A 27,182-nucleotide genomic window follows, 5' to 3' on the forward strand; every position below is an offset into this window, starting at 1 on the left:
ATATGAATCCATAATGTCGTCTTCTCCTTGTTAAAGTTGCCCAAGACATTCAGTTGACACTGAGCAAAATCTCAAGGAAACTGATCCATTCTAGACCACAGGTTAGGTGCACTGATATTACAGGAATAAAATTATCTTCATAAAAAATACAAACCAGTTATTTGTTTATCTTCACAAACTTGCAATCAATGTGATAATAATTTCCTCCAGTATTTCTTTCCTATACTATTGGCTATTTAGTATTAGTTACAAATTTCTGAATAATATTTCCTCCTGTTCTGTTAGAAGGTCAGATTTACAGTGGTACCTTGGAAGTCAAGCGGAATCCATTTCGGAAGTCCATTCGACTTCCAAAACGTTCGGAAACCAAGGCGTGGCTTCCGATTGGCTGCAGCTCCTGCAGCCAGTGGAACGTTTAGGTTCCAAAGAAAGTTTGCAAACCAGAACACTCACTTCCAGGTTTGCGGCATTCGGAAGCCACAATGTTCCGACTCGCAAGGCCTTCGGGATCCAAGGTATGACTGTATTCAACTTAAGTTTAGAAGCAAAGCCAACCTTAACAAGTTGGAAGTGGGTTTTTTTTAATAGGTTCAATTTTTTTTAACCAAAAACAATTGGCAGAAAAGTGCTGGACAAGAATCTTTCAGCCACTGAAAAGAACTATGCAAGTTTTAACAGTGGCCTGCTTCACACGTCATGCTAAGCCAAACCATAGCTTAGGGAGATGATTGTGACCACTTCACTCCTCACCAGCTGTTTTGTGCCATGTTCAGCCAAGCTATGGTTTGTCTTAGCATGCTATCCAAACCTGGGCTTGTGGTTTGTTGTGGACAAAAGGTAATCAAGAACAAACCTTGCTTACAGTTCATGGTTACATCTGGAGTTAAACCAAGGTTTGTTCTTGGTCTCAGAACGGCACAGCAGCAATGCAATGAGTGAGGCAGGCAGCATCTCCCTGGAAGACCGCACACTCACATGTAGCCACTGTTTGGCTTAGCACGACGTGTGAACCAGCTATCAGAAAGCATGCATTTTAAATACAATTTTCAGCATCTTGCCTATGATTCCAAAGTGTAGTGAGTGCACTGTACAGCATCATCTGCCCCCTCTACACCTTGTGGCCCTCGGAGGAAAACAAACTTGTATACTGTAACTTACCTCTCTGGAATATTTCAGAACACGAGGACTTGCACTTCCTGTTGCTCCTAATTTTCTGAGCCACCCAGTAACAGAATATTTTTTGGCATTAAGAGTTTGAGGAAATATTTTTTTGACATTAGTTTGAGAGAATATACTGTCTTGCAGAAAACGCGGGAAACAAGTCTTTGACTCAGGTTTTTTTTTTAATAAATTAATATCATTCAAAATACAGTGCCAGAACATGATGCAGCTGAACATGCTAGTATGATCCATCATGAAGCACCTGTGCTCATGTAAGATGGGCGGCGCTCCGCTACTGCTAGTGGTTCCTGGGATTAATGCCAGAGCAGCACTACTGAACTGCTCTCCTGCACAGAGTATTCCTGAAAAAAAATTGTTCCCCCCCCAAAAAAACAAAAACAAAAGAGAGACAACTAAGGGATATCTATACACAGTCACACTACAGTAATGCTTGTTATTAAATTAACAAAAATAAAAACCTGGTTAATCCACACTATATCTTGGTTAACATTGGGGCAGGGGGACATAAGCAGCAGGAAGTAATATGCATGAGCCATTGTTTCTGAAATACAGAATGTGGAACTGTTTACTGAGCAAAAGCTCCACACAGACCCGCACTAGGTAGGGCTGGCAATTCTTACTGCAAGCCCAGCAACGTAAGTTCACACCTGGCAAACTACCAGCTGCTCGGAAGACCTGTATTCTAAATAGACAGGTATAAGTTAGTGAAAATACATGCACCTAATAATAATAATAAAATAATAATAATAATACAGCTTGACTGAGCCTGCAGTCATTTTGCCCTGCATGTCACCGTAAATTGGAAGATCTACCCTTCCTACCACAGGTAGATCCATGGGATTTGTTTCTCTCTTTACATGGCATTATTATACCAACACGGCTGTTGTGTAATAGGTGTAGCACATTCCATTAGGCCACACAATCTATAATAACTAGCACATACAAAGATTTCCAGAACTCACTCAAATATAACTGGAAGATACTTTGAGCAATTAACATACCATCCTAGAAATAGAAGCTGCTTTTGTGAAAGTTTCCTGAACTAAAAGTCTTCACAAGACTAAAAATTTAGACAATAAGCAGATGCTTTAAGCTTGCAATATACATACAGATCCCATCAGCTACCAGAGGGATTGTTTCAGATTATGGAAGCATATCTGCTTATAAATTCCACCGATTTACACTCAATGGCCACAAAATGTTAAATAGGGCATACATACAAGACAGCTTATTGTTTCATATTCCAGCCCTGTTCTCTCAAAGAGTTTTCATGATAACCAGTTATAGGCATGCAGTCTCTTAATTTTGGGAGCTATACAGGTGGCAGCGTCAGCATCTCTCCATCCATCTCAAACTCATCAGCTCCATCTGGTGAAAAGAGATACGGTGGAGGCTTCCATGGGGATTCTTCAAGGCAAGATGGATATAGCTTTCCCACAGTGCACCGAAAGTCTTTCCCCAAATCCCAGAGCACCCGTTCAGATATATGCTGGCGCAAGAACCACCGGTCAAGTTCCATATCGTACTGGTAGGTGGCATACTTTGCTCTCTCATTCATGTGGGTTTCTCGTATGAAGACACATAAGGAGTTGGAAATGACAACAGCTCTGACACAGGGGTCAGAATATCGCTTGGCAGGGATGTTGGCTGCCATTCGCCATTCATTTTTATTCACATCATAAACTTCCACAGTAACGGAAGACCCATCTACAGTGCTAGTAGGGAGTCTTATACCAGAGTTGCTGCCAACGTGCAAGCCTCCGATATAAAATATCTTATCCCCAAAAGCAGCAGCCGAAGCAAAGCATCTACTAGTTTGTCTCATAGCCATTTCAACCCAAGCATCTGACCTGGGGAAGTAACAGTACATCAGGTTGTGTGCCATTACATAAATGCAGTTATGAACAGCAACAGCTGTACTCCACTGCCACGCACAGGGCAGTGGGCTTACCATTGTCCATTCATCTCTCTCAGTATCATACCTTTCAACAGTTCTCCTGTTGAGCTCTCCACCTACACTGTCTCCTCCAATTGCATAGATGTGGCCTTCACAGCAAACTAGGGATGGCTTTATACGAACAAACAGCATTGGACTCTTTGGAAACCAAGTGTTTTGTTGGGCATCAAACCAGTAAAAGCAATTCACAGTTCGGAAGGCAACCTGAAGTCTGCTCGTTTTACTGTGGTTAGTTTTTGCATTTTTCAATGGGATCTGCCCCCCTGCTATATAAATATCATTATCAGGAGTTACAAGCGTCCCAACCTTATGCAAGTCAGCAGGAGGGCTGCAGAGCTTGTAAACTTTTTCAGCCTGTGGGCTGTAGCAAACTGAAGAGTAAAGACCACCAGGGTTTTCAGAAGCAGCTTCAATGAAGATCATCATTTCCTCTTTAGTCATTCCAAGTCTTGGTTTAAAAAACTTCGGCATAGATTTATATAATCCTTGAACCACTACCGATTTATCGTTCGGCGGTAAGCCTTGAAACCAAGCTCTTTGTGTAACTTCAGAAAGCGCATCAATTCTTATTTGGCTAAGAACAGATGACAAATACTGTGATCGAGATTCTGTGTTGTATTCCAGCCATAACATAGCAGCTTCACGAACGGTTTCCTCCTTTTCCACATTTAAGTTGTCACTACTCAAAATATCTATCAACAGATCATGTGAGAGCTGCATGAAAGCCTCCTGGTGGCATACAGCTGTGAACTTGTGTTCTACCATTCTTTTAGCACTCTGTTTTAACTCCTCACAGCTGAAAAGATCAGCGAAGCTCAACAGCCGCACACAGTTCTCTGCATTGATTTTTTTAATTAAGTATTCTCTGCAACGATGTAACACATCTTCTACCTGCAATAAAACACAATGCAACGCTTACATTAACTTCATATTTAAGGTCAACAGAAAAGAAAAAGCAACAGGAAAAGATACAAATTTCCCTACATTTCTATAAAAGCAACCTCTCAACTTATTCTATGTTTAAGATAATATTTTATTCTCTTGCCATTTATGCTGTTTTAAATGTGTATTCTATACTTCACCTTCCTTTGTAATGTCTTATTTTGAAATCTTTAAAAAAATATTTTAGTTTCCTGTTAATTACATTGCTTTGTATATTTTGCATTTGAGCTTCTTTTGTAATGCTTTATAGTGTAATACTTTACTTGATGTTTTAATGTAGGTTGAAAACTGATTTGAGATTTTTTCTTAAAAATATAAAGCAGTATAAAAATGAAATGAATAAACAACTTCTACTGAACGAAGGTGAAGGGATCATTTACAGAATGTGCCTAAACATACCGGCTACAACATATCATTGTTCACAAAAAGGAAAGGAAGGGGAAAAGTGCCCCAGTTCATCTGCAATGGCCAAAGTCTATTGATTACTGAAGAAACTGACCATCTTTCAGTGATCAGGCGTCTTCCCTATTTATCTCTGTAGATAATAGGGAGAGAGGTTTTCCCTATTGCTGGTCAAATTGTTACATACTTCAAAACAAAACAAAAAAATCCCTGCTTTCCCATCTCACTAGATATCAGACAGCTCCAATCTCTGCAGGGATGGCAGTGAACAGAAAAAGCTGAATCAAACCTTCTGCTAGTTCACTGGCTAATACAGTCATTCTACTGGGAGGTTCTACTTCCTTTTACTGCACTACTGCCCCTTATCCTAGAATGTTGCAATGTATTCAAGTACCTCTAGATTATCACTCCCCTTATAAGCTCCCCCAGACTCTTGAAATTATCATATAAAAATTTTCCCCTGTGTGCCTCCTACAAGAGATGTTTGGAGGGTGGCATCAAACCTTTTCTGCACTAGTGCTTCAGTTGTACAATGCTCTCCCTAGGGAAGTTCACCAATATCTCTTCTGTGTCGTGCCAAGACATTATTTTATTATCCCAGGCATGTGGGCCTTAAGTTAGTGTACTTAGGTATGTATCTGGCCATTGGTGGGAGGGATATTTGTGTTTTATAATGGCTTCTGTGGCTGAACACTTTTAATGTGTATCATTATTTTTAATTGGTCTGTTATATATTGTATTTTGGTTGTAAAGAGAACAACAAATTAAATATATAAAATTAATTATACTGCAAATTCCCTTTGGAAAGCTCATGACAGTGCATGGCTCCCTGAAATCATGAGTAGCTAAACTTTTGTGGCCTGGGGGGGAGTCCATTCACCATTGGCCACCCTCTGAAAGTGGCATCCATGCAGGACAATAGAGGAGTAGGGCTATTGTTTCCCTTCTGCTCAAATGATCAATCCTATGACCAATCAGGGTTTGATCTGCACCCCTATCTGAACACTGGGCTCCACCCAGTGCAGCACTGCTTAGTTTGTCATTACCAAAAATCAGTAGTCTTAAGGGGCCAAAAAAAATGCTTAGGGGGCCACATTAGGCTCTCAAATTGAGGGTTAGCTATCCTTGCCCTATAGCAATACATCAATTTTACATCTTAATTCTAGAAGTATGTAATGGAGAGCAAACTCATTTGAACCAAATAGAAATATATTGTAATTAGTTTATAGTAGCACCATTAGGGCAGAAAATGCAAATAATTCCATGACAGTTTCTGTTAAATGTAAAAGAAAATAAAAAGTTAAATATTCAGAAAGAGACCTTTTTAAAAACATTCCTACCTGTAAGAAGCAAGCCGTTTCATATAGCTGTTCGACTGTAGTGTCACTTATTGCCAAATTACCCGTGTATGCGTAAATTATTATGATTTGCAAAGTGGCTGCATCCACATTCCTTAGATGGACATGTGTTTGCTTGCTTTCACTCAACCCACTCATAAACATAGCCCTGAAAGATAAAACAAAATACATTAACTTCTAGCTTCTATCTTACTTTCTCCAACTCTTTGAAGCCTGGAGCTAGATAAAATTCAGTACATATAAGAGCATTCAAAACTATTAAATGGTTCACAAAGGCTGCATTCCAAGGATTGGGATTTCACACTATTTACATCCAGTTTCATGGATAAGCTACTGTCCAGTTTGTGTGCAAGTGGACTCCCTGATCTTATTGTGGTACAAATCAGTTTAGAAAACATATTAATAAATGATATATATCAACTTCCTGTGTTTAGGTTACATTCAGCAGATATACCATCTTTTCCAGTGTATAAGACTGTTTTAGCCAAATTTGCTTTTTAAAAAAGTAGTCAAAAATTGGTGGTCATCTTATACGCAGGGGTGTATACACAGGGGTTTGGGTTTGGACTCTGGTGCAGGCAGCCTGGGCTTGGGTTCAGGCTCTGGTGGGGCAACCCGGGCTCAGGTGGTCTAGGCTCTGGCGACACAGGCTTAGATTTCTTAATTTTGGGTTCAAGAAAATAGGGGTCGTCTTATACATGGAAAAATATGGTATGTAATCTCTCCCATAAGAGCAATGCTGAGTGAAATCCAACCATTCTGCCCTTCTTTAAAGTATAAAAACAGTTATTACTTTCGAAATCTCCTGTTTAGAACAACTGTCAATGGTCTAAATTTTTTTTTGGTCAAACACATTCTGACATCAGTCAATGGCTTGTAGTAAGCACCAGAACACTTAGTCATACATACACAAAATTGCAGATATCTGTAGTTAAAACTAGTTTCATTTGAGTATTTCACACTCATCTGCAACTTTCTAGCAATTTTAACTTCATCTTTCATGCAGTCACCAGAGACACACTGGCATAAAATTTAAGTTAGTTCGATGTTGGTATTCCTTGAGTACTTGCATGTTACTGGTGTGAAAATCATTTTGTTTTGGGCAAGTTTCAAGTTTTCAAAAGGTCTGGAATTGCCAGTATGTCTTGGTACAATTGAAAGCCAAGAGGAGCCACTGATACTGTGCTTTTATTTCATTTCATTAATACTCACTGAGATATCAACCATACCAGAAGTTTCAAATACACAATGGAACAAAGCACATGGAAAATGCAGCATGTCCCAACATCTTCTACAATAAGTATAAGATATTTTTATTTATAAAGGTATTAGTTGCACAAGTTATTTTGCTCTTGTACAATAAACATCACAGCAGATATTGAGCCAGAACTCTGGGCATATTCCCCATGGTCAACTTGCCTAATTCTTCTAGATTAGTGGTAGCCAGTGTGCGATGCTTTCTGTAAATTATGGACTACATACACATGGCAAATTGTAAACAATGATTGATGGAAGTTGCAGTCCACGACATCTGGAGGGCACCACTGGCTACTCCTGTAAGTAGACTGCACTCTTCTCCCTAACCTGCCATGGAATAGCGGAATCATGCTCTTATTTCATGCGAGTATTCCATTTCCATGCCTCCTTATTTCCTAACACACAACAGAGCAATGGGATTTTGCACGCATGTGCACAGACACACTTTAGATCTGTTCACACTCAAATCTAATGCAAGAGGGGCAGTTGTCTCTCTTCCCCCCACTCAAAAAAGAAAAAAACTTTGCAAACCTCAAAACTAAAAAGAAGAAAAACCTCCCTCTCCTTCTGTGAAATTGAGCTGGAGACATTTCAGACCTTGTTTTCATTAACCAAGCTACCCTCCATAAAGCAAATGTCATATCTCGCACTCAAACATCACTCTTACAATAGATATTACACACTTTATGAAGCCATCAAAGTAGTTTTACACCCCCGCTTAGCTATTCCACACCCACAACTCCATTCACTTCAAATTACCCAGTAGAACCCTTTTAAAATTATATTATACACTGTAGTCTTAGATATAAGAAATGAAAAGAATACATTTTAATGGAAGAAATAACGCTACTTTAATCACATACCTGAAGTAAGAGCTACATGTAGCGAGAACCATCTTATGGCATGGGAATTCAGTGCCCTCAACAATTAAAACAATGTCAGTTAGCAACTGCTGTTCATAGAACAACTTTAACTGCTCCAGTAAGGATACAGCATATTCCGTATTGATCTGCCTTTCTTCCTGGGTAGACATGATTGCATTCCATTAATATTTCCAGAAACAGGTTATAGAAGCCACTTTACTTCAGCAGGAAAGAGGTCAAGCAACCATTTTTTGAAGAACTCAGAAGAAACTACAAGGGATATTTTGAATCCTTTGCTAACTTTATTAAGACATTCAGCAATGATAGATTGGACTGTTGAATCAATACTTCAGATGGCAACCCACTCCTTGGATGCAATAAACTGACTTGGTGTCCATCCGTTCGCCTGAGACTTTCAAGAACGACCGCCAAGTTCCTGTTCAGATTTCCAGTGATGCAGTTCATGGGCAAACAAATGCAATTTGTGAGGTAGATTTTCTTGAACCATTTCTCAATCACTTGTGACTAGAAGGGGAAAAAAATCATGTCAGCAATTTTTCTAAGCCTGTTCTACCATTGTTCTGCCTAGAACACTGTTTGGTATGCTACTTTAAACCATAAAGTTGCTGTTATGAAGGCCATTCATAAATGCAAAGACTAACAGGGAAGAACACATTTGATGCCTTCTCAACTCCTCTGATGATTTAAGAATGCCCAGAACTAAAATGAAGCATTGGATAGGCGTAGCAGCGTAGAAATGTTATTAAACCCATCTATTGTGGTCCTAACTGGTCCTCCCTCTCCTAGCAATGGCAATGTCTCCTTAATAATTGCAATAATAGATCAAGTTTTTGTCTCTCTTCACAATATTTAACATGACGACAAATGTCATTGGACTCTAGGTCTTATCTATACCACAGAAGCTTTGTGATCTCTGTGACACAGTAAACATTTCTCTAATGCTTTTTAGGCTAGTTGAGAGGTACCACCTAATTTCACATATTTAACATTATTTGAGACAGATTTCAATCAAGATGAAACTACATCTGCAATGTCACATTCAAGTATTTTAGTTTACGCACGTGGCAATCCTACAGAGGGGGCTACGACCACTTCCTATGCCCTACTGGCTCATTACTGTCAAACTACCTTTTCCCATTCTGTTTTGACACCCACAACCAGGCGTCATGTGGAGAATAGCTTTCCTATCCCAGTTTCTAACACTGGTGGAGACAGAAAGGGTGGCCCATGTTTTTGCACTGGGTAATAGAGATGCTATGAGAATCTCAGCAGCCTATCCTAGCTGTCCTCTCTGGTTCAAGTTTACTCCAACTGTGGGGGAGATCGCCACCCAATGTTCAAAACTCCCATTGTTCTAGGCGCATTTTGCGACAGGGAATTTCATTAGTTTCTGAGCTCTGGGCGCAGTACTATGCCGAAGATTTCAGATTAAAACTGCAGAGTGGAAGGAAAAGAGGACCTTTTTTTGGCTTCCCCACTTCCAGCTACTCTCTGAAGATTGGAGAAAAGACCCTCTTAAGAATATTAGGGGGGTGAGCAGGGAAAGGACTATACAATGTGAAAAATGGACATAATATTTTATCTGCAGTTCATTCAGTTTCAGCTTTGTATTCTTGTTATAAAAAAGTGTGCCTAGACATTCAGTTGTTATGCCCATAACCTAGGTTTAAGGTGCCATTTAGCTCCTGACTTTTCATATCTCAGTTTCTAATACTGCCATCACCACTGAGAAAGTGGGGCTCACTGTCACGGCAAGCCACTTTCCAAATTCAAGGGTAGTGAGCACCTGGTTCTTAGCCTGTTCCCAATCAAGATTAACGTTTCCCTATTAAACACCGGCAAGGTCTCCATAACTTGAAAGCTAAATGCTTTCAACCTTTGCTTATACTATTTGTTTTCTAGCAGTGATGTGGAGAAGAAAAAATTCCAGTGCTTTATTTTTCTATCAAAATTTTTCTCTTTTTTAACTTCATTAATAACAATGGGTGGATGCCAACTACAAATACAGTATTAGGCAAGCTTGGCAGTTTCAAAGTTTTTAGCTTGTTTACTAAATACAAGTAGAACATACATACTCCTTTGATTCCCTCCAAACATCCTTCCTAAACCATAGGACTAAGGAAAAAAGAATACCAAAGCTCAAATGTAGCCAAATACTACTACTCCTAAAGTCTTGGAAATACTGCTTTTATTAGAACTAAACTGTGACAGCACCAACTACTGGCTCATGTACAGACAGCCACTACATCTCTAAATCTCTTCTGGGAGTTCTGTGGCCTAACCAGTTACTGTACATCCTATCAAAACTTGTACACAATTTGGTGGCTTCATTTCAGAAACTTGTCCAACTTATCTATGTCAACACAGCTTACATTTATATAATACATATTACTACTTTCCCGTATCATTGAACTTATTTTGAACTTTTAGACAACATTTATTTCAGCTACTACCATACACCTACAAATCTCAAACGCTACTCTTTCAACCATGTCTTAACAAGGCTGCTCAGCTGCACCAAACTTCAGTTCGGATCCCTCTGTAATACCAAATGACATCCTTTCTGATCACTACCATCACCAATCACTTATTCTTATGGTCCATGCTATTTCTCTAGAAAAAGAAATGCTGGTGCTCACCCTGAACGCCTCCCTTGTTCTCTCATAATGGCAACGGTGTTCACCTGAAAGGTGCCAGAACTGAGTTTTGGCAAGTTCTGGCTAAAAAAAGCCCTGCTTATGGTAGTTTCTGTAAGTATTATACTGGCATACACTCTAAATGGCATACACTTCAAATTTCCAAATAGGATGACTGTGCAAGATTGAACTCTCCAACCTTCAGTCTTTCAGATCAAATGAAATCTGATTTCTAAACAAGAATTGCAAGACGTGTCACACACACAATCCTATTCAAAACTTTTTTTCTTTTAAAACCTATATACAGAACTGCACTTTATATTATTATTATTAAAATACCATCATCTGAAATTAAGCTGTATGAATTGTCCTTCTGATCCTCGGTTATTAACCCAGCCAATAATCGCTGTTAAAAAATAAGATATCAATTAAAGTTCGATATGAATTGTAGTGCCAGCACAGAAACACATACTATTGCTGAAATATGAGCCCCTGGGAACAGCAATAGCACCAGTCACTAAACCTGGCAAAATTAAGAATGCCAAGCAAGCTGTATGATGCCATGCCCACTCCCTATCTCCCCCCCACAAAAAAATTCTTGCAGCAACAGCTATATCAAATGCACAATATATTTCTTTACACCTCTGCAAACACTGAACTTGTTACTTCAACTCAGTAGTTAAAATTTGCATCTGTTCTATGTAGAACAGGTGAAAAAGTAACCTGATCACCCTTCTCAAAACATTACAACCCAAACATCCATTTACATGCCAAGTTCACAATGCAACTATATAATTATGCCAAGCCAATATAAATCATCATTAAATTTGTGTGTGTGTGTGTGTGTGTGAGATCGAGATTAAAACCGAAGAAGCAAAAGGAGCCTGTTGCTCTGTTTCAATTAAGTACCTCCATTTCAACATCATTAATTGTAACTTTACACCTACAATTCATTTTTTGGGGGGGGAGGAGGGGGAGCGGAATCCCATCCTCACCGTCTCTGCTAAGAGATGCCAACCTCTTTCCGCTAGGAGGCTGTGGTGACAAAAAAAACCCACCTGCTTTTCTCATCCCGGTAGGGGAACAAGGTGTGTTTCTAAATAGCAGCTTTGTAAGGATGAACACCCAAAACCAGTACAGTGGTACTTTGGGTTAAGAACTTAATTCGTTCCGGAGGTCTGTTCTTAACCTGAAGAACCACTTTAGCTAATGGGGCCTCCTGCCGCTGCTGCGCGATTTCTGTTCTCATCCTGAAGCAAAGTTCTTAACCCGAGGTAATATTTCTGGGTTAACGGAGTCTGTAACCTGAAGTGTATGTAACCTGAAGCGTATGCAACCCGAGGTACCACTGTATTTTTATGCAGCGGCGTCAGGATGCAGCAAAGCAGACACCCTGACCATGACTTCACCTGGATGCGATGCTAAGCCAGGCCAGGCCAGGCCCACTCCTCAGCTTTCACCTCCACACCCACCACAACACCCCTTCCTCCCCAAAGCCACGCACCCCCCTCCCCAAAAGAGAAACAGCAACCCCTCCGCCCCCCCTTCTGAACAAAGACCTTGGGCGCCCGCTGCCCAGAGCCTGACACTGGAGGCGGCAGGCGCGGAGGATGCGCCGCGGCGGCGGCCCTGAGCGGGGAATTCCGCGGGGCTCCCCCCGCCCGGAAGCACCTACTCTCCAGTCGCGTCGCCGCAAGAGGCGGAGTCGGGGGGGGGGAGAGCCGTTCACGGCGCGTGGGCCCCCGAGAACAACACACCGACGCAAACACACACACGTCGCTCTCGCCCGTCGCTCAGGCGCCTCACCCCCCCCCGCGGCCTTCCTCCTCCTCTTCCTCTCCCCCCATCACCGTCCGCGGAAGCCGGTGCCGACCACCCTCAAGCCCGTCATGAAGGAGTCCAGGCCAACGCGTGGGTGGGGGGGGGGAAGAATAGGAGTCTATGGCGGATTTTCTTTTTTGAGGGGGGGGGGTCGCGCGCGTTTCCTGTCACGGAAGGGCCGGCAGAGGCCTAGGAGATACTGGAGGCGCCGGCGGCCGCTCGCCATCCCTTCCCCCGCACCCACAGTACAGACGCCCCTCACAAACCTGCGCCACCCTCTCCCCTCCCGCGGCGGCCGCGTCGCCTTCCTCCCCTCAGGATCCTCCCGGGCGAAAAGGAAAGCGGAAGGAGGTGAGGGGGGGGGAGGTGGAGGGGGGAGGGAAAGGGGCCCGGGGCGGAGGGACACACAGGGCGGCTGCGCACGCGCGGGAAGCCTTACCTCGCTCTCCGCCTGCTTGCTTGCCCGCCCCGACGTCCGTTGAAAGGAGCGCAGCGCGCGCGGGCGCACCCTCTTGGCGTTCGAAGCCGCCCTCCCGCGCATGCTCGGAAGGCGGGGAGAGAGAGAGAGAGAGAGAGAGAGAGAGAGAGAGAGAGAAATGGCAGGGAGGCGGAGCTTGGGTGTGTGGGTGGGAAATGTTTTCGCGCATGGGCAGGGCCGCCTCCGCCCGGCGCGGCCTTTCTCCGTTCGTGCGCACGCGCCTCACACCCCACCTGCCGCCGCCGCCGCCGCTTCTCGGGGAAAGAGGCTCCTTCCCAGAATGCAACGTGTTAGCAGCGCGCCTTCGGGCGCCTATGGAAGAGGCTGTTCTTTGCTTTGGCGCCCCCTGCCGGCCGCCTGGAAGGCGCAAGAAATGATTGTGAGAGTAGCCCTTGTGGAGAAACTAAGGAAGCGTCTTTCCTGCCCTCAGAAACACAAACGACGGTTTTGAAACCGTATTCTACATGTACACAGTACACTAGAGAGGTGTCCCCAGCTACCCATGCAATCAGTTATAAACCACAAACCTAATGTGCATTGTATATGCAGGGAATTTCCCAGTCGTGATGTATGGAAGTGAGAGCTGGACCATAAAGAAGGCTGATCGCCGAAGAATTGATGCTTTTGAATTATGGTGCTGGAGGAGACTCTTGAGAGTCCCATGGACTGCAAGAAGATCAAACCTCTCCATTCTTAGGAAAATCAGCCCTGAGTGCTCACTGGAAGGACAGATCCTGAAGCTGAGGCTCCAATATTTTGGCCACCTCATGAGAAGAGAAGACTCCCTGGAAAAGACCCTGATGTTGGGAAAGATGGAGGGCGCAAGGAGAAGGGGACGACAGAGGACAAGATGGTTGGACAGTGTTCTCAAAGCTACGAACATGAGTTTGACCAAACTGCGGGAGGCAGTGGAAGACAGGAGTGCCTGGCGTGCTCTGGTCCAGGGGGTCACAAAGAGTCGGACACGACTAAACAGCTAAACAAGAACATCCTAAGCAAAAAAAAGCAGTCTCAGCTGAGGCATGATCTTGCAGTGGCGTGCTCTGGTCCAGGGGGTCACGAAAAGTCATGAGACCAGGGCCCTGCAGGATTTGATCTCCTTCCTCAGGGCCTGTAAGACAGAGGTATTCCATCTGGCCTTCAATCTGAATTAGCCTGATCCTCTATTCCCTTCTCCCGTTCCTCTTCTATGAAGAAACCCTTTCTGGGACCCCACTTTAAAATTCTTCCCTGGTCTCCTTTTTGGCCCCAGTAGGACCAACTTGGCCAGTTAGCCCTGGTGATCATTTGATGTCTACTGACTGGGTTCCCCCCCCCAAAAAAAGTGACCCCTGAATTTTTGAATTTTATTGATATTGATGCAGCATTTTATGTTGCATTTTATGCTGTTTTATGCTGCTTTTAAGTCACATTTTAATCAATGTTTTATATTTGCTGTTAGCTGCCCTGAGCCCGATTTTTAAACCGGGGAGGGGCGGGGCATAAATAAAAATTTATTATTATTATTAAACATTATGTGAATCTAAGTTTGGCCTCATTGAGGGGCAGTATTTCAATATGAGTAGGAAAATGAGAGTACCCCTAGGCATTTTTTCAGGAAAAAAAGCACTGAATTTACATATCTGTTTTCTCCTACTCTGAAGTAAGTCCCATCCATTCAATGAGTCTTCCTCTCTGAGGTAAGTAGCCAGAGGATTACAGCCCCAGCCAGTTATATTACTTTCTTAGCTGACTGCAGGTACTGGTGGAAAGCTATGCTCCAGAAAACTCCCCAGGTTAACCACATTTGCTGCTGCTTCCTGTTTGTGCATTGCCATAATTCACACCGGCACAATAAAGTGTTCCACCTTGGGACAGTGAGCAGCAAATTATGTGGTAAAAGTGCACGTGCATCATGCTTTGAATGCATTCCATCCATGCCGTACAGTGGTATCTCGGGTTACATATGCTTCAGGTTATAGACTCTGCTAACCCAGAAATAGTGCTTTAGGTTAAGAACTTTGCTTCAGGATGAGAACAGAAATCGTGCTCCGGCGGCGCGGCAGCAGCGGGAGGCCTCATTAGCTAAAGTGGTGCTTCAGGTTAAGAACAATTTCAGGTTAAGAACGGACCTCCGGAACGAATTAAGTACTTAACCCGAGGTACCACTGTATTACCTTACATGGCTCTTGTCCTTAAAGGGAAAGAAAGAGGCCATTTTGGAGGTGGTATTGAGCCAGACTGCAGGATGTGTTTCAGTCTCTCTGATGCCTACATGGAACCTTGCATTCTGTTAAGTCACTATTTACCCTATTTTACCCTAGGTTCTCTCAGCAGATGAGGACTAGTGAAACAATCAGCATCTTGGGCAGGGAGATTGAATTGGAGGCAAGGTGTAGGACACCAGTTCCCCAACAGCAGACTGAGCATCCTTTCCATGAAGGAAAGTCTGCACATGCACAGGGGAACTTTCGACACTAGGTCATTGAAACTTCATTTTTCCCCCAGGGCGGCTTTGCACATGCTCAGAGGCACTCAGTCCAAAGTGGTAGAACTTTTTAGGGTGAATGTGGTCAGGCATTCTGTTGGAAAGCTGCCTTAATGGCCCTAGCAAGGGTGGCAAATATATCCCACAATCTTTTTTTGTCATTTACTTGCAACTGTAACTTCATTAGGTAAGGGGTCCCAGACTGGTTCTGTTAGCCTGACCCTAAGCAGAGTAAGGGAGACATGAGAATGAGTTTACTGGTTGCAGAGTGTAGGATCAAAGTGCAAATGAAATGCAGTGGCCACTGGCCTTACTGTGTCTCTACCTTGGCAATAAGCCTGAACTTTATAGGTTGAGGGTGAGTGAATGCATGCAGCCATTGTTGTTGTTTAGGCATGTCCTGTTCTTCGTGACCCCCTGGACCAGAGCACGCCAGGCACTCCTGTCTTCCACTGCCTCCCGCAGTTTGGTCAAACTCATGCTGGTAGCTTCAAGAACACTATCCAACCATCTCGTCCTCTGTCGTCCCCTTCTCCTTGTGCCTTCCATCTTTCCCAACATCAGGGTCTTTTCCAGGGAGTCTTCTCTTCTCATGAGGTGGCCAAAGTATTGGAGCCTCAGCTTCAGGATCTGTCCTTCCAGTGAGCACTCAGGGCTGATTTTCTTCAGAATGGAGAGGTTTGTTCTTCTTGCAGTCCATGGGACTCTCAAGAGTCTCCTCCAGCACCATAATTCAAAAGCATCAATTCTTTGGCAATCAGCCTTCTTTATGGTCCAGCTCTCACTTCCATACATCACTACTGGGAAAACCATAGCTTTAACTTTAAGCAGCCATACCTTATGCAAAGTAAAGTGTGCATCAGCCCATTGAAATTAATCAACTTAGATGCACTCAAATTTGCACGGGACCAGACTGTTAGCTGTAAGTCTCCTGTTGCTTTAAAGAAAGGGCCTCAATTAGCTACAGGTGTGCTGTGCTGAGGAAGGGCTTGTGCTTAAGAGAGAGGAGAGAGGTGTTAGCAATTAGTTCTTTGCTGGGCTGTCTTCTGATGCAGCAGCAGCATGGATACCTGGTTTGGGGCCAAATACAGGAAGGGCAGGAATGACTTGGCTTCGTAGAGCTTGCATTTAAGGAGTAAAAAGCAATTGGAAGGTGGGGATTCTTGGTTTATAGAAAGGTGTAGAAAGATGGTGAGAGCTTTAGTGGAGGCCTGGAAGAGGCTGGTCTGTTGTTGAAAGAATTCTCTGTATTGTTGGACTGTCTGGGTTTCAGAAGAGGTTGGTAGGCTTTTTGTTACCTTTGAATAAGCGTATTTCTCTTCCTGTCGTGCTTTTTATATGTTTATAAACTTACAGCCCCTTTCTTAAAATACCAAACTATAGTTTGAACGAGGTATCCTGGATAAGTTATCATGTGGGCAGTTACTGCTAAAGTTTTGTGTGTGTGTTAAATCCTAGAAATAATGCTGGCAACAGCAGTAATGATACTTGAAGGGTAATGGGAGGTTTATTGTCTTTGCCTAGGAGGAAAGAAGAGAACTTTGACTGTAATGAATTGAGACGGGTGTGTTCACTGTAATAGCCTTCTGCCATTTTAGAAATAGATGTATTTCTGATTAGTCATTAAGCAAGCTGGGTCAACATTGTGCCATTTGAAATTGGTCCTACTGAAATTTTGAAATTGACGGGACTCAGTTCTGAGGAAGCATGTACAGGAGCGAGCTATAATGTATCTGTGGGATGTGAAATGTATTCTTTCAAAGTTATATGCATTTTCCATTTCTAGTATTGTATTTAAGCAGTGGTCATAGTCTCTGCTAATACTTATGGTTTCTCTACAACAGTTTGCACAAAATAGTCAGGTTTGAGTGGAAAAGGTGATGATTAAAGTAGGAGAAAGAGTATTTGCTTGTATGTTTGTGTGACCAAATAGAGCACTTACGGCATAAGATCCACAGAGAGCAATGAGGCTTAAGGACATAGTTTCACAAAAAACTGTTTGTTTGGAGGACTTTTCCAATAATAAATGATAGAGTTCTCTGAACATTGCAGGGATCAGTCAGGCTGAAGTTGTTTTTATCCTAAATGCAAGAATGGCTTTAAGGTCACAAGGGAGCCTAGTGAATGGTCAATACCTGCCTGTCCCATAAAGCCCCCTTAAGGCTCTCTACTTTAAAGGGGCTTTCCCCAAAAATGTGGGGGAAAAGAACAGGGGAATGATATCTAGATGAATGGGTATCAAGCCCATGCCCCCCCAGCCTTACTTGCCACTTTCCCTCTGCTTCTCTTTAATTTTATTTATTCATTCATACATACCCCACCCATTTGGCTGGGTTTCCCCAGCTATTTATATTGCATACAAGGCAGCCGGTTGCACTGCAGAACAGAACAGAACTGGTGGACCCCAGCCACTCATCAACTTAAGTTCTCCAGATAACATAGAAATTAACATTTGTTTCCTGTTCCCTGAGCCCTGCTTGAGTCCTTTAAATGCGTAACAGAACCACCATTCCATGGGGAGTGTTGAATCTGTTTCATCCCCAGAAAACCCAGGCCGTCCATGAACTTAACAAAGGTGGTGTGTGTGTTTTTGTCTGTGTGTGTGTGTGTGTTTTTAAGTGCTGCTTTTCTATTTTCCAGCCTACAAAATGAAAGCTTCCTCGGAAAACGGACCCTATTCCACAAACCAAAGGCCCTTTTTTTACGCACAACCGACAGCACAGCAACCTTTCCCTAATCCATGGTTCCTTGGCCCAATGTACAACCCGTACGGCATCCCTACAGCAGGTAAGGCTGAGGAAGAGGTACAGGTTGGGCCATGGATGAAATACGAATTGAATCCATTACATAGCATTGGTCTTGCAGTTCATATTCAGGTTTGGATTTAATGTTGGTATTTCCCTAGTCCAGCCTTGGCCAGCCTGGTGCTCTGCCAGTCAGAACTGAATAGCATTGTAGTCCAAACCACCTGGAGGGCATCAAGTTGGCAAAGGCAGTTCTAGTTTGTTTTTTAACTGGCTATCTTGTGATAGAGAATTCTACAGAGGCCTTCATGATTGCAGCAATTACAACTGTGGTTTTGCCATGTTGGGGTGCTCCCTTCCTGGCAGGAATCCTCTTGGTTAACCGCTGTACACCAGAGGAATCGCAGTGGGTAGAGCTTTCAGTAACAAGCAATAGTGATGGAAAACGCTTCACCTACTGAACTTCTGCATGTTGTCCTGTAAGAAGAAAAAAAGAAACCCTAAAGCAAATTTTCTCATAGCCATTATTTTAATACTTCATTACTCAAGTTGCTTTATTTCAATAAGCTTTATCTCACTTTTGCTTTGAACCTACCTGGCAACAGTGTGAGGCCCCAACCTAGGGAATGCCGCCCCTGACCCTAAAAAGGTTGACCCCTTGGTTGGGGGTGGGGAATAAGAGAGCACCCCTGAGCTAAAGGATCCCCTTCAGAGCTAGACATGTGAACAGACCAGATTTCCTCAACCTCGACCCTCCAGATGTTTTTGAGACTACAATTCCCATCATCCCTGACCACTGCTCCTGCTAACTAGGGATCATGGGAGTTGTAGGCCAAAAACATCTGGAGGGCCGAGGCTGAGGAAGCCTGGAACAGACGATAAGAAGCTTATTCCAGTGAACTAGAGAAATCAAATCTCATTTGTCTATCCAGAGCCAACAAACAACTGGTGTAAATAACTACCCACAAGCTCTTTAAATTGGGAACATGCCCAAGATTAATAGTTGCCCCAATGGGAGAGAAGCTAGCCCCTTGCCCTATGTTCTCTAGGCAAGTCCACTCCCCCAAAAGGCTAAACCCGAAAAGTATGTGACTCTTCAGTTTGTAACCTGAAGGAGCATCTCCACCATCGTTCTGCCCAGGCACTGAGGTCCAGCTCCGAGGGCCTTCTGGTGGTTCCCTTGTTGCGAGAAGCCAAGTTACAGGGAACCAGGCAGAGGGCCTTCTTGGTAGTGGCACCTGCCCTGTGGAACGCCCTCCCATCAGATGTCAAAGAGAAAAATAACTACCAAACTTTTAGAAGACATCTGAAGGCAGCCCTGTTTAGAGAAGCTTTTAATGTTTAATGTTTAGGGAAGCTATTAATGCTTTAATAGGTTATTGTATTGTAGTGTTGGAAGCCGCCCAGAGTGGCTGGGGAAACCTAGCCAGATGGGCAGGGTATAAATAATAAATAATAATAATAACAGCTCAGCAGAGTGATCCAATCCACTGGAGGTGTTGGGTCATCCCCAAATGCCCCTGAGCGCCCCAGGATGGCTGTGGTGCAAATGCAGTTGTGTAAATATAGGACAGGACAGGGCTTCCTTCCAGACCATGCTGGTCTGTTGTCTGCTGCTGATTATCCCTGACAGCCAGGCATTTATCAAGTTTTGAGTGCTGCCCCTTTGGCAGCCGACGTCTGCAGGGTCCCCAGGGGATGGGGGGAAGTGGGGCAAAGCATATGGGACAGTTCACCCCAGATGGTTCCAAATACAGGGCTCTTCCCCGCATTATGGGGTTGTTTGTGCTACCCTGTTCTTGATTCCCCCAACTGCTGTATTCAGTGCATATTGCGGCAGAAATCAAGAACACGATTTCTTTACATGATGCCAAGAAGGAATGGAAGCAACCTGAAGAGGTTGCTTTGGTAATGATAGATGCAACCTTTTTTCATCCTTGAACATCATAGAGGGATTTCACTTAACTTTTGCTGATCAAAAGTAGGTCTTGTTAAAGGTCTGAATGTCTTCTATGAAATAATGAATCTTAAGGTTGTTTTGGCAAAACTTACATTGGTGGAAAATGCATGTTTCTGTTCTTCTTAGGCTTAAGAAGTGGGAGTCCATATTTCCCCTTTTACTCCGTTCCTGTTCAAGAGTATCCTGGATATCTTATTCCACAGCATCCCATGCAGATGAGAGTTAACAGGAGACCCTATTTCAATGGTCCTCCACCCTCATCACCCATGTTTTTCCAAGCCACACGCTTCAGGCACTATAATCCCGGCAAGCGAACAGAGACCAAAGAAACTCAGACTGACCCTAGGCAGGCTGAAAGTAAACCGAAAAAACATCAGGATCATGGTATAGAAGTGAGAGACTGTGAAATGGGAAACATGGCCTGTGTCTCATCTGGTGTTGGTAAAGATGCTGATATCTCTTTGGAAAAACCAGAGAGGGCTGTATCTCCTCTTATTGCAGAGAGAGACTTTGCCAAGGGCTCTGCAGGTTCTTTACAGTTCCGAAGCCTTCCCCCATCAGGTTACGCTTTTGAGAAAGAGGAAGTGAGGATAGAGTATGGGAACAGCGGTGGTCCTGCCATTCAACTATGGAAGTCCTTCAAAGAAACAATTCCTCTTTATGATGTGGTGAAGAAACCAGTGCCGGAGAATGTGATGCAAAGGGATATGTTTGCTATGAGTTCCTGTGAAGGAGTTGCATATGGGCCTCATGAACAAACTGAACTGGTGCCGAGCATTTCTTACCCAGAGGAGCAAGAGGCTGTTGAAGATGTGCAAGAGACAGAGCCTCAATATAAATCGAAGCTGGATTTGGAAAAACAAGGAGCTACTACTCATGGGCCAAAGTCTCCTCTCGACGAAGCCAGAACAGTGCAGCTGGCTGAACAGAGCAGACCCGACCAGTTAGGTGCGAGGCAAGAGGCTTTGATGTCAAAAAGATCTGGCTTGAAGAGGTTCGGTGGCTCCAGAGCTCCTCACGATGTGTCCAACCTGGTTCGGCAAAGGGAACTGTTTCCGTCTGGCATGGAGATAATGAATGATTCGTATTTCCCTCGCAAGTTGAATGAAAACAATGATGTGAGTGATGAACACGTGCCAACTTCAGAAAAAAGCATGTGGTGTGACGAGTCAGAGAAATACATTCCTCCTGAGGGCTGGTTAGCTTGCTTAAACAGCATGGATTCCAACTCAAATTACAATCCGCATTTCTCCCGAAGGAAACGTCCGAGTGTACTTAGCTTTACCTCGGATGAGATGTCTTCTGTAGATGAAGACTCGTCGATGGACGATGCACCACTGTCATATTTTGCTTCTGACTACATGCTTCAGAATATGTATACCTTTAAGAAAAGCGTTGAAGGTTTGGAGATAGATAAAATAAAAAGTGGAGGCTCCCTCAATGAAGATGAGGAAGTGGTGGGGATGGAACAGGCCAATACCAGCTGCAGCCAGAACTTGAAGGGCGGTTCACGGGTCAAGATCAAAGAGGTTTCCAGTCCAAGCGGCAAGCTGGGTGTTCTCCCCAGGACTTCCAGTAAAAGGCATCTCCAGTCTCTCAAGAAGAAAGCTACTAAGAGTTTGTCTCCATCAGAAGCAGATGAGTCTGAAGAATACTGGGTAAAGGAACCGGAAGAAGAGGAGGAAGAGGGGGAAGAGGAGGAGGAGGACAACGACGACTACTTGAATCAAAGAGGCTCCAGAAGAACCTTGACCCCCACCAGAAGTTGCCCTTACAGGCAGACAGGCCAGCAAGTGATCTGGAGAGTACCAAAAAATGCTGTGCCAGCACACCTCCTTAGTTGGCCTGTGCAAGATAAAATGAAAACGGCAACTAAACTGAAGAAGGATCAAGAACAAGTTGAGGATCTCTTCGGTGACTACAGCTTCTGGCTGCAGAGGCCTACGTCCCAGCAACTAGAAGCGCTTGAGGCACGAAGAAATTCACAAAAGAGTTCAGGTAAATAGCAAACACGCAAGTGGCATTCCTGCATGTTTGGACAATGCAGTATTCATTTTCTCACACACAATGGGCCATGGCAGTTTGGAAGGGGGGCAGGAACTGAAGCTTTAAAGTACATTTTAATAGACTGGTGTATGTGGGATCCACATTCTTCTTGTCCCAGTGTATATTTAGTATCTTTATACATACATGTATCTCTCTCTCTCTCTCTCTCTCTCTCTCTCTCTCTCTCTCTCTCTCTCTCTCTCTCTGTCACTCACTCACATACATACATACATACATACATACATACATACATACTGATATGCCTCTTTAGGTGTTTGGAAGAATTTATCACTACTTAATAAGGATTTAATCAGGTTTTAATAAATGTAATCCAAAACTTAATATGAAATCCCCAAACAGTGCACATAAAATTAGAAAGTGTTTCTGATGCAATCTATTCTTGTAACAGCTTTACTAAAAGTCAGGCTAGACTGAATGCCTTATCAAAAACTAACTTGAAAGGGGCTGCAGTCCTGATTTATAGCCAGTTGTGGGCCGGATCCTGACTGGTATTGCTACAGATCTTTGTACATGTAATTGTGATCCTGCTCTGCAGTTAAATCAGTGCATGAAGTGGGTGGGGGGAAACAGTAAGATGGTGGTACTTGAAGGTTGAAATGTCTTGGCCCAGAACCCAAGAAAACTGGATGTCGGTGGTAGAATTCAGTTCAATAAGGCTTTCTGGATTAAATGATCTTGAAGGCTTGTTGGGAGGGGGGCGCTGGCAAGTGGGGTGGAGAGCATTAAGGCTAGTGTAATAGCAAGAACGCGGGTGGCGCTGTGGGTAAAAGCCTCAGCGCCTAGGGCTTGCCGATCGAAAGGTCGGCGGTTCGAATCCCCGCGGCGGGGTGCGCTCCCGTTGCTCGGTCCCAGCGCCTGCCAACCTAGCAGTTCGAAAGCACCTCCGGGTGCAAGTAGATAAATAGGGACCGCTTACCAGCGGGAAGGTAAACGGCGTTTCCGTGTGCTGTGCTGGCTCGCCAGATGCGGCTTTGTCACGCTGGCCACGTGACCCGGAAGTGTCTCCGGACAGCGCTGGCCCCCGGCCTCTTAAGTGAGATGGGCGCACAACCCTAGAGTCTGTCAAGACTGGCCCGTACGGGCAGGGGTACCTTTACCTTTACTTTACCTTTAATAGCAAGAAACACAATGACTGACTTGGATTCTTCTTCCTTATCTTGCCCAGGAAGGCTACAGAAGGAAGGTGGGAGGACTGCATCTGCTGAATACTGGGTGAAAAGTGGAGCTAGGCCCAAATTTGCTAGCCTCGTACATGGTGACCACTTTCCCGTAATCAGAAGCAGAGAGAGAGGTACGGAATTGTCTATATAAATGATTTAAGAAAGTGCACCTGTTAAACATTAGGCACAAAGTACTTTCCTCTGTCCTGGTAGCGATTCATCTAAACTTGGTTATTCTCTCTGTTACGGCCCAAAGGAGGAAAAAAAACACATTGTCAACACAACAGCTTGAATGCACACACAAAGCAAGTAGAGGCAAAGCTGGATTTGGCACAGATAATGTAGACTCGGTATGCAGCTGCAGGGCTCAAGTCAATGTATCTAATACAACACACGTATTTGCAAATATGCAGTATGATGCACATGATTCCCCTGGTCCTGAATAGGGTAACTGTGCCCCTGAAGGATCAGGTGCGCAGCCAGGGAGTCATTCTGGACTCACAGCTGTCCATGAAGGCACAGGTCAATTCTGTGTCCAGGGCAGCTGTTTATCAGCTCTATCTGGTACGCAGGCTGAGACCCTACTTGCCCACAGACTGTCTCGCCAGAGTGGTGCATGCTCTAGTTATCCTTCGCTTGGACTACTGCAATGCGCTCTATGTGGGGCTACCTTTGAAGGTGACCCAGAAACTACAACTAATCCAGAATGCGGCAGCAAGACTGGTGACTGGGAGCGGCTGCTGAGGCCATATAACACCGGTCTTGAAAGACCTACACTGGCTCCCAGTACGTTTCCGAGCACAATTCAAAGTGTTGGTGCTCCATCCCCATTGTTCTGCCCAGACACTGAGGTCCAACTCCGAGGGCCTTCTGGAGGTTCCCTCGCTGCGAGAAGCCAAGTTACAGGGAACCAGGCAGAGGGCCTTCTTGGTAGTGGCACCCGCCCTGTGGAATGCCCTTCCATCAGATGTCAAAGAGAACAACAACTACCAGACTTTTAGAAGACATCCGAAGGCAGCCCTGTTTAGGGAAGCTTTTAATGTTTAACAAGTTATTGTATTTTGATGTTCTGTTGGAAGCCGCCCAGAGTCGCTGGGGAAACCCTACCTGATGGGCGGGGTATACATTATTATTATTATTATGCTTAATTTTCATTGACCTTTTAATGTATCCTGAGGGCCAATCTACACAAGGCAAGAGTTCATAGGGTTGTAGAGTTGGAAGGGACCCCCAAGGCGCATCTAGTCCAGCCCGCTTCCAATGCAGGAATCTCAGCTAGAGCATGCATGACAGATGGCTCTCCAACCTCTGCTTAAAAACCTCCAAGGAAGGGGAGTCCACAACCTCTTGAGGGAGACCATCCCGCTGTCAAACAGCTCTTATTGTCAGAAAGTTCTTCCTGATGTTTAGTCAGAATCTCTTGTAACTTGAAGCCATTGGTTCGAGTCCTACCTTCCATAGCAGGAGAGAAAGTTGCCCGTATTGCTACAATTGAGCTTAATCCACATCATTCTCCATAGCTGTCCATGAAAGTATTAACAATATAAACCCAGCTTTATAGCATAATCAGTCATTCAAGTTAGTTGGGAGAGAGGGGCGGGGTCAGGGTGGAGGCAATAAACAGCTCTCTGGTCTAAACTGGGTTAATAAAACTGGCATTATTTAAAGCGTTTTCATATACCCTTCAACCAAACAGCAGATGATACATCTGTGATAAGACTTCATAGAAAAGGGAGAGGGGTTGGGAGGGAGAAAGGGGTTGCGGAAGCAAACTCTGGTATATTTTGGATGAAGAAATATTTGTTCCCTTTTTCTTCAGGTGACTTGCTTCTAGGCATGCCAAAGAGAAAAGCACGGAAGCCTCCACATAAGCGTAGAGACACGAGACATGACATAGAAGTTGAAGAATGGGAGAAGCCCAAAGCCACCCAGCACAAGGGTAGGTTTATCAAGTCTAACCTAAGACTTAGTCCAGTGGTCTTCAGAGTGTGGGTGCCAGAATAGATTCTCAGAAGAAATTGCTGGCCAGTAGAACTGGGAAACTTAATATGAGAACTTCACTGTGAATCTGTGCATGGGACGCTGCTAGGAAGTCGGATTTGAAACACAGGTCTGGGGAAATATGAAAGTGCACATGAATCTGAATCTTCAGGTGTTTTTCTATAGTGATTTGGCTTATCTCTGATGATAAGAGAGGCCACAGACACTTTCTGAGTTGCAAATGCAAGCCATCTGATGTGATAATCTCTACAGCATGGATATCTGAAATACCAGCCCTGCTTTGTAGAAGAGATGAGCAACCTGATTTCAGGTGTTGGCTAAGGTGACTTTGTATACTCAGCTTGCTATAGCTTTGCCTGTATTCTGACTCACCAAGCTGGGAAAGTATTTTGTGCATTGGGAAGGGCCCATTGCCTTGCACTTAAGATACCTTGTTCAATCCTTGGCACCTCCAGGTAAGGCAGGGAGGATTCTCTGCCCAAAGTCCTGCAGAACTGCTGCCAGTTAGATGGACCAAATCAGTCGTGACGTGGCTTTTTGTGCAAACTCACCTTATTTTTGCTGCATTTTACCCTGTTGCCTGTTAAATTGCACCTACTGTGTGTGCAAAGAGTTTGTAGCTGCAAGAATGAGTGAGATGCATGTATCTGTTGTGCCACAATACTGGCTGTCCTGTGGGGCTTTGCACTGAGTTAAGACTTGGGGACAAGTCAAATGTTTAGAAAGTGTGTGGAGCACACAGGTGAGCTCTTGAGAATAGATTTTTTTAGGAGTCCTGCAAGCTTCCCCAAACAGGTATTGCTTTCTCAACACTCCTGCACATGACCCATGTTTAGGCCTGCCTCATTTAAGGTATGCAGGTGAATCTCGGACAACGCCTTTAGTAGGTCAGTGTCTATCAAAATGTGTTTGGATAAAAAGAGAGCCTGCAGCCTTAATAATTAACCTTCTTTAATATCGTTTGTGCAGGACGTGGAACAAGGAGATCTCTCTATAAAAGAAGATAATCGTAACTGAAGTGTAAACCCCAGATATCATTCGGATGAGTCCTATTTAACGGTTGCAAGTGGCTCGGCATGATTAAAGTTGCACTGTAAAGGTTTCTGAGCACACGTCTGACAAAATGTATAAAAAAATGAACACCAAAACAAAGGCACTTGGTTTTGTAAATAACACAACTGATATTGAACCAAAATAAAAGTTTAAAATTGCACTAATGGGATGTCTTCGGAATATTAATTGTAGCGCCTCAAACATTTACTTGAAATGGCAAACTTTGAAGCAAGTAAGTTTTCTGTTTGGAAACTGCAACTTAGTTTGAGAAACTTTCATTTAGGGTTGAATGAAGTTCCATTTTCAGAAGAACTCTGTTGGATGTTATTCACTCGCTCAAGCATTGTGAAATCCAGGGACAGCAAGAGTTGTTTCAATTTTTGTGGCCCAAAAGCTCCTGTTGCCCTTTCATTGTTACCTGGTTTTCATTGGCACTTATCTTCAAGTCAATACAAGTGAATGAGTTTTTTATTTGAGAAATCAGCTGCAACAATATTAACGTTTCTACCCTTATAAGGTTTCTCTTCTTCTTCTTCTTCTTTAACAAAAGAGAACCTGAATTTATGGTCTAGTGGTGCTATGGTCTAGTGGTTATATTCTGGTTATTACCACTTCACAAACATTTTCTGATATCCCAAAAGAATACATCTTGCTAACTTATTTTACAGACAATGTTTAGCTTCTCAAGCAATCTTTCTAGCAGTCAACCTGTTTGCTGCTTATTATTTTAAAAGCATAGTAGCAAGATTATTTTTAACGCTTAAGGGTTCAGTTCCATAGGGCAGCAGAACTCTTTTATGTACTCTGCATAAT

At 43.7% G+C, this 27,182-nt stretch overlaps 2 protein-coding genes across 5 annotated transcripts; one reads left to right on the top strand and one right to left on the bottom strand.

Moving 5' to 3' along the window:
• Positions 1 to 1,324: 1,324 nt before the first annotated feature.
• KBTBD2 (kelch repeat and BTB domain containing 2) lies at positions 1,325 to 12,974 on the bottom strand. Of its 2 annotated transcripts, none has more exons than XM_053409520.1 (4): positions 12,879 to 12,974; positions 7,962 to 8,486; positions 5,824 to 5,989; positions 1,325 to 4,030 (listed from the first exon to the last, which is right to left on the bottom strand). In XM_053409520.1, the coding sequence occupies exons 2-4, from the start codon at positions 8,129 to 8,131 to the stop codon at positions 2,495 to 2,497; spliced, it is 1,872 nt and encodes a 623-aa protein (XP_053265495.1). In that variant the 5' UTR covers positions 8,132 to 8,486; positions 12,879 to 12,974; the 3' UTR covers positions 1,325 to 2,494. The 2 variants fall into 2 exon arrangements, with proteins under 2 accessions (XP_053265495.1, XP_053265494.1); XM_053409519.1 differs by lacking the exon at positions 12,879 to 12,974 and adding an exon at positions 12,706 to 12,809.
• On the top strand, positions 12,702 to 26,533 carry LOC128423912 (uncharacterized). Of its 3 annotated transcripts, none has more exons than XM_053409516.1 (6): positions 12,702 to 12,790; positions 18,025 to 18,171; positions 20,215 to 22,086; positions 23,321 to 23,446; positions 25,135 to 25,254; positions 26,286 to 26,533. In XM_053409516.1, exons 2-6 carry the CDS (start codon positions 18,033 to 18,035, stop codon positions 26,321 to 26,323), a joined length of 2,295 nt encoding a protein of 764 aa, XP_053265491.1. In that variant the 5' UTR covers positions 12,702 to 12,790; positions 18,025 to 18,032; the 3' UTR covers positions 26,324 to 26,533. The 3 variants fall into 3 exon arrangements, with proteins under 3 accessions (XP_053265491.1, XP_053265490.1, XP_053265492.1); XM_053409515.1 differs by lacking the exon at positions 12,702 to 12,790 and adding an exon at positions 16,074 to 16,306; XM_053409517.1 differs by lacking the exon at positions 12,702 to 12,790 and adding an exon at positions 16,076 to 16,662.
• Positions 26,534 to 27,182: the final 649 nt, after the last annotated feature.

Source organism: Podarcis raffonei, chromosome 12 (assembly GCF_027172205.1).
Source record: "Podarcis raffonei isolate rPodRaf1 chromosome 12, rPodRaf1.pri, whole genome shotgun sequence".
NCBI lineage: Eukaryota > Metazoa > Chordata > Lepidosauria > Squamata > Lacertidae > Podarcis > Podarcis raffonei.

Excerpts from the sequence above, each read along its gene's own strand:
- KBTBD2 (XM_053409520.1), bottom strand. The coding sequence starts at position 8,131 with ATGTCTACCCAGGAAGAAAGGCAGATCAATACGGAATATGCTGTATCC. Across the intron at positions 5,990-7,961 it reads ACATGTAGCTCTTACTTCAG|GGCTATGTTTATGAGTGGGT; the intron begins GTATGTGATTAA and ends TTTATCTTTCAG. Across the intron at positions 4,031-5,823 it reads AAACGGCTTGCTTCTTACAG|GTAGAAGATGTGTTACATCG; the intron begins GTAGGAATGTTT and ends GTTTTATTGCAG.
- LOC128423912 (XM_053409515.1), top strand. The coding sequence starts at position 16,225 with ATGCAAAGTAAAGTGTGCATCAGCCCATTGAAATTAATCAACTTAGAT. Across the intron at positions 16,307-18,024 it reads ACGGGACCAGACTGTTAGCT|CCTACAAAATGAAAGCTTCC; the intron begins GTAAGTCTCCTG and ends TCTATTTTCCAG. Across the intron at positions 22,087-23,320 it reads AAATTCACAAAAGAGTTCAG|GAAGGCTACAGAAGGAAGGT; the intron begins GTAAATAGCAAA and ends TATCTTGCCCAG.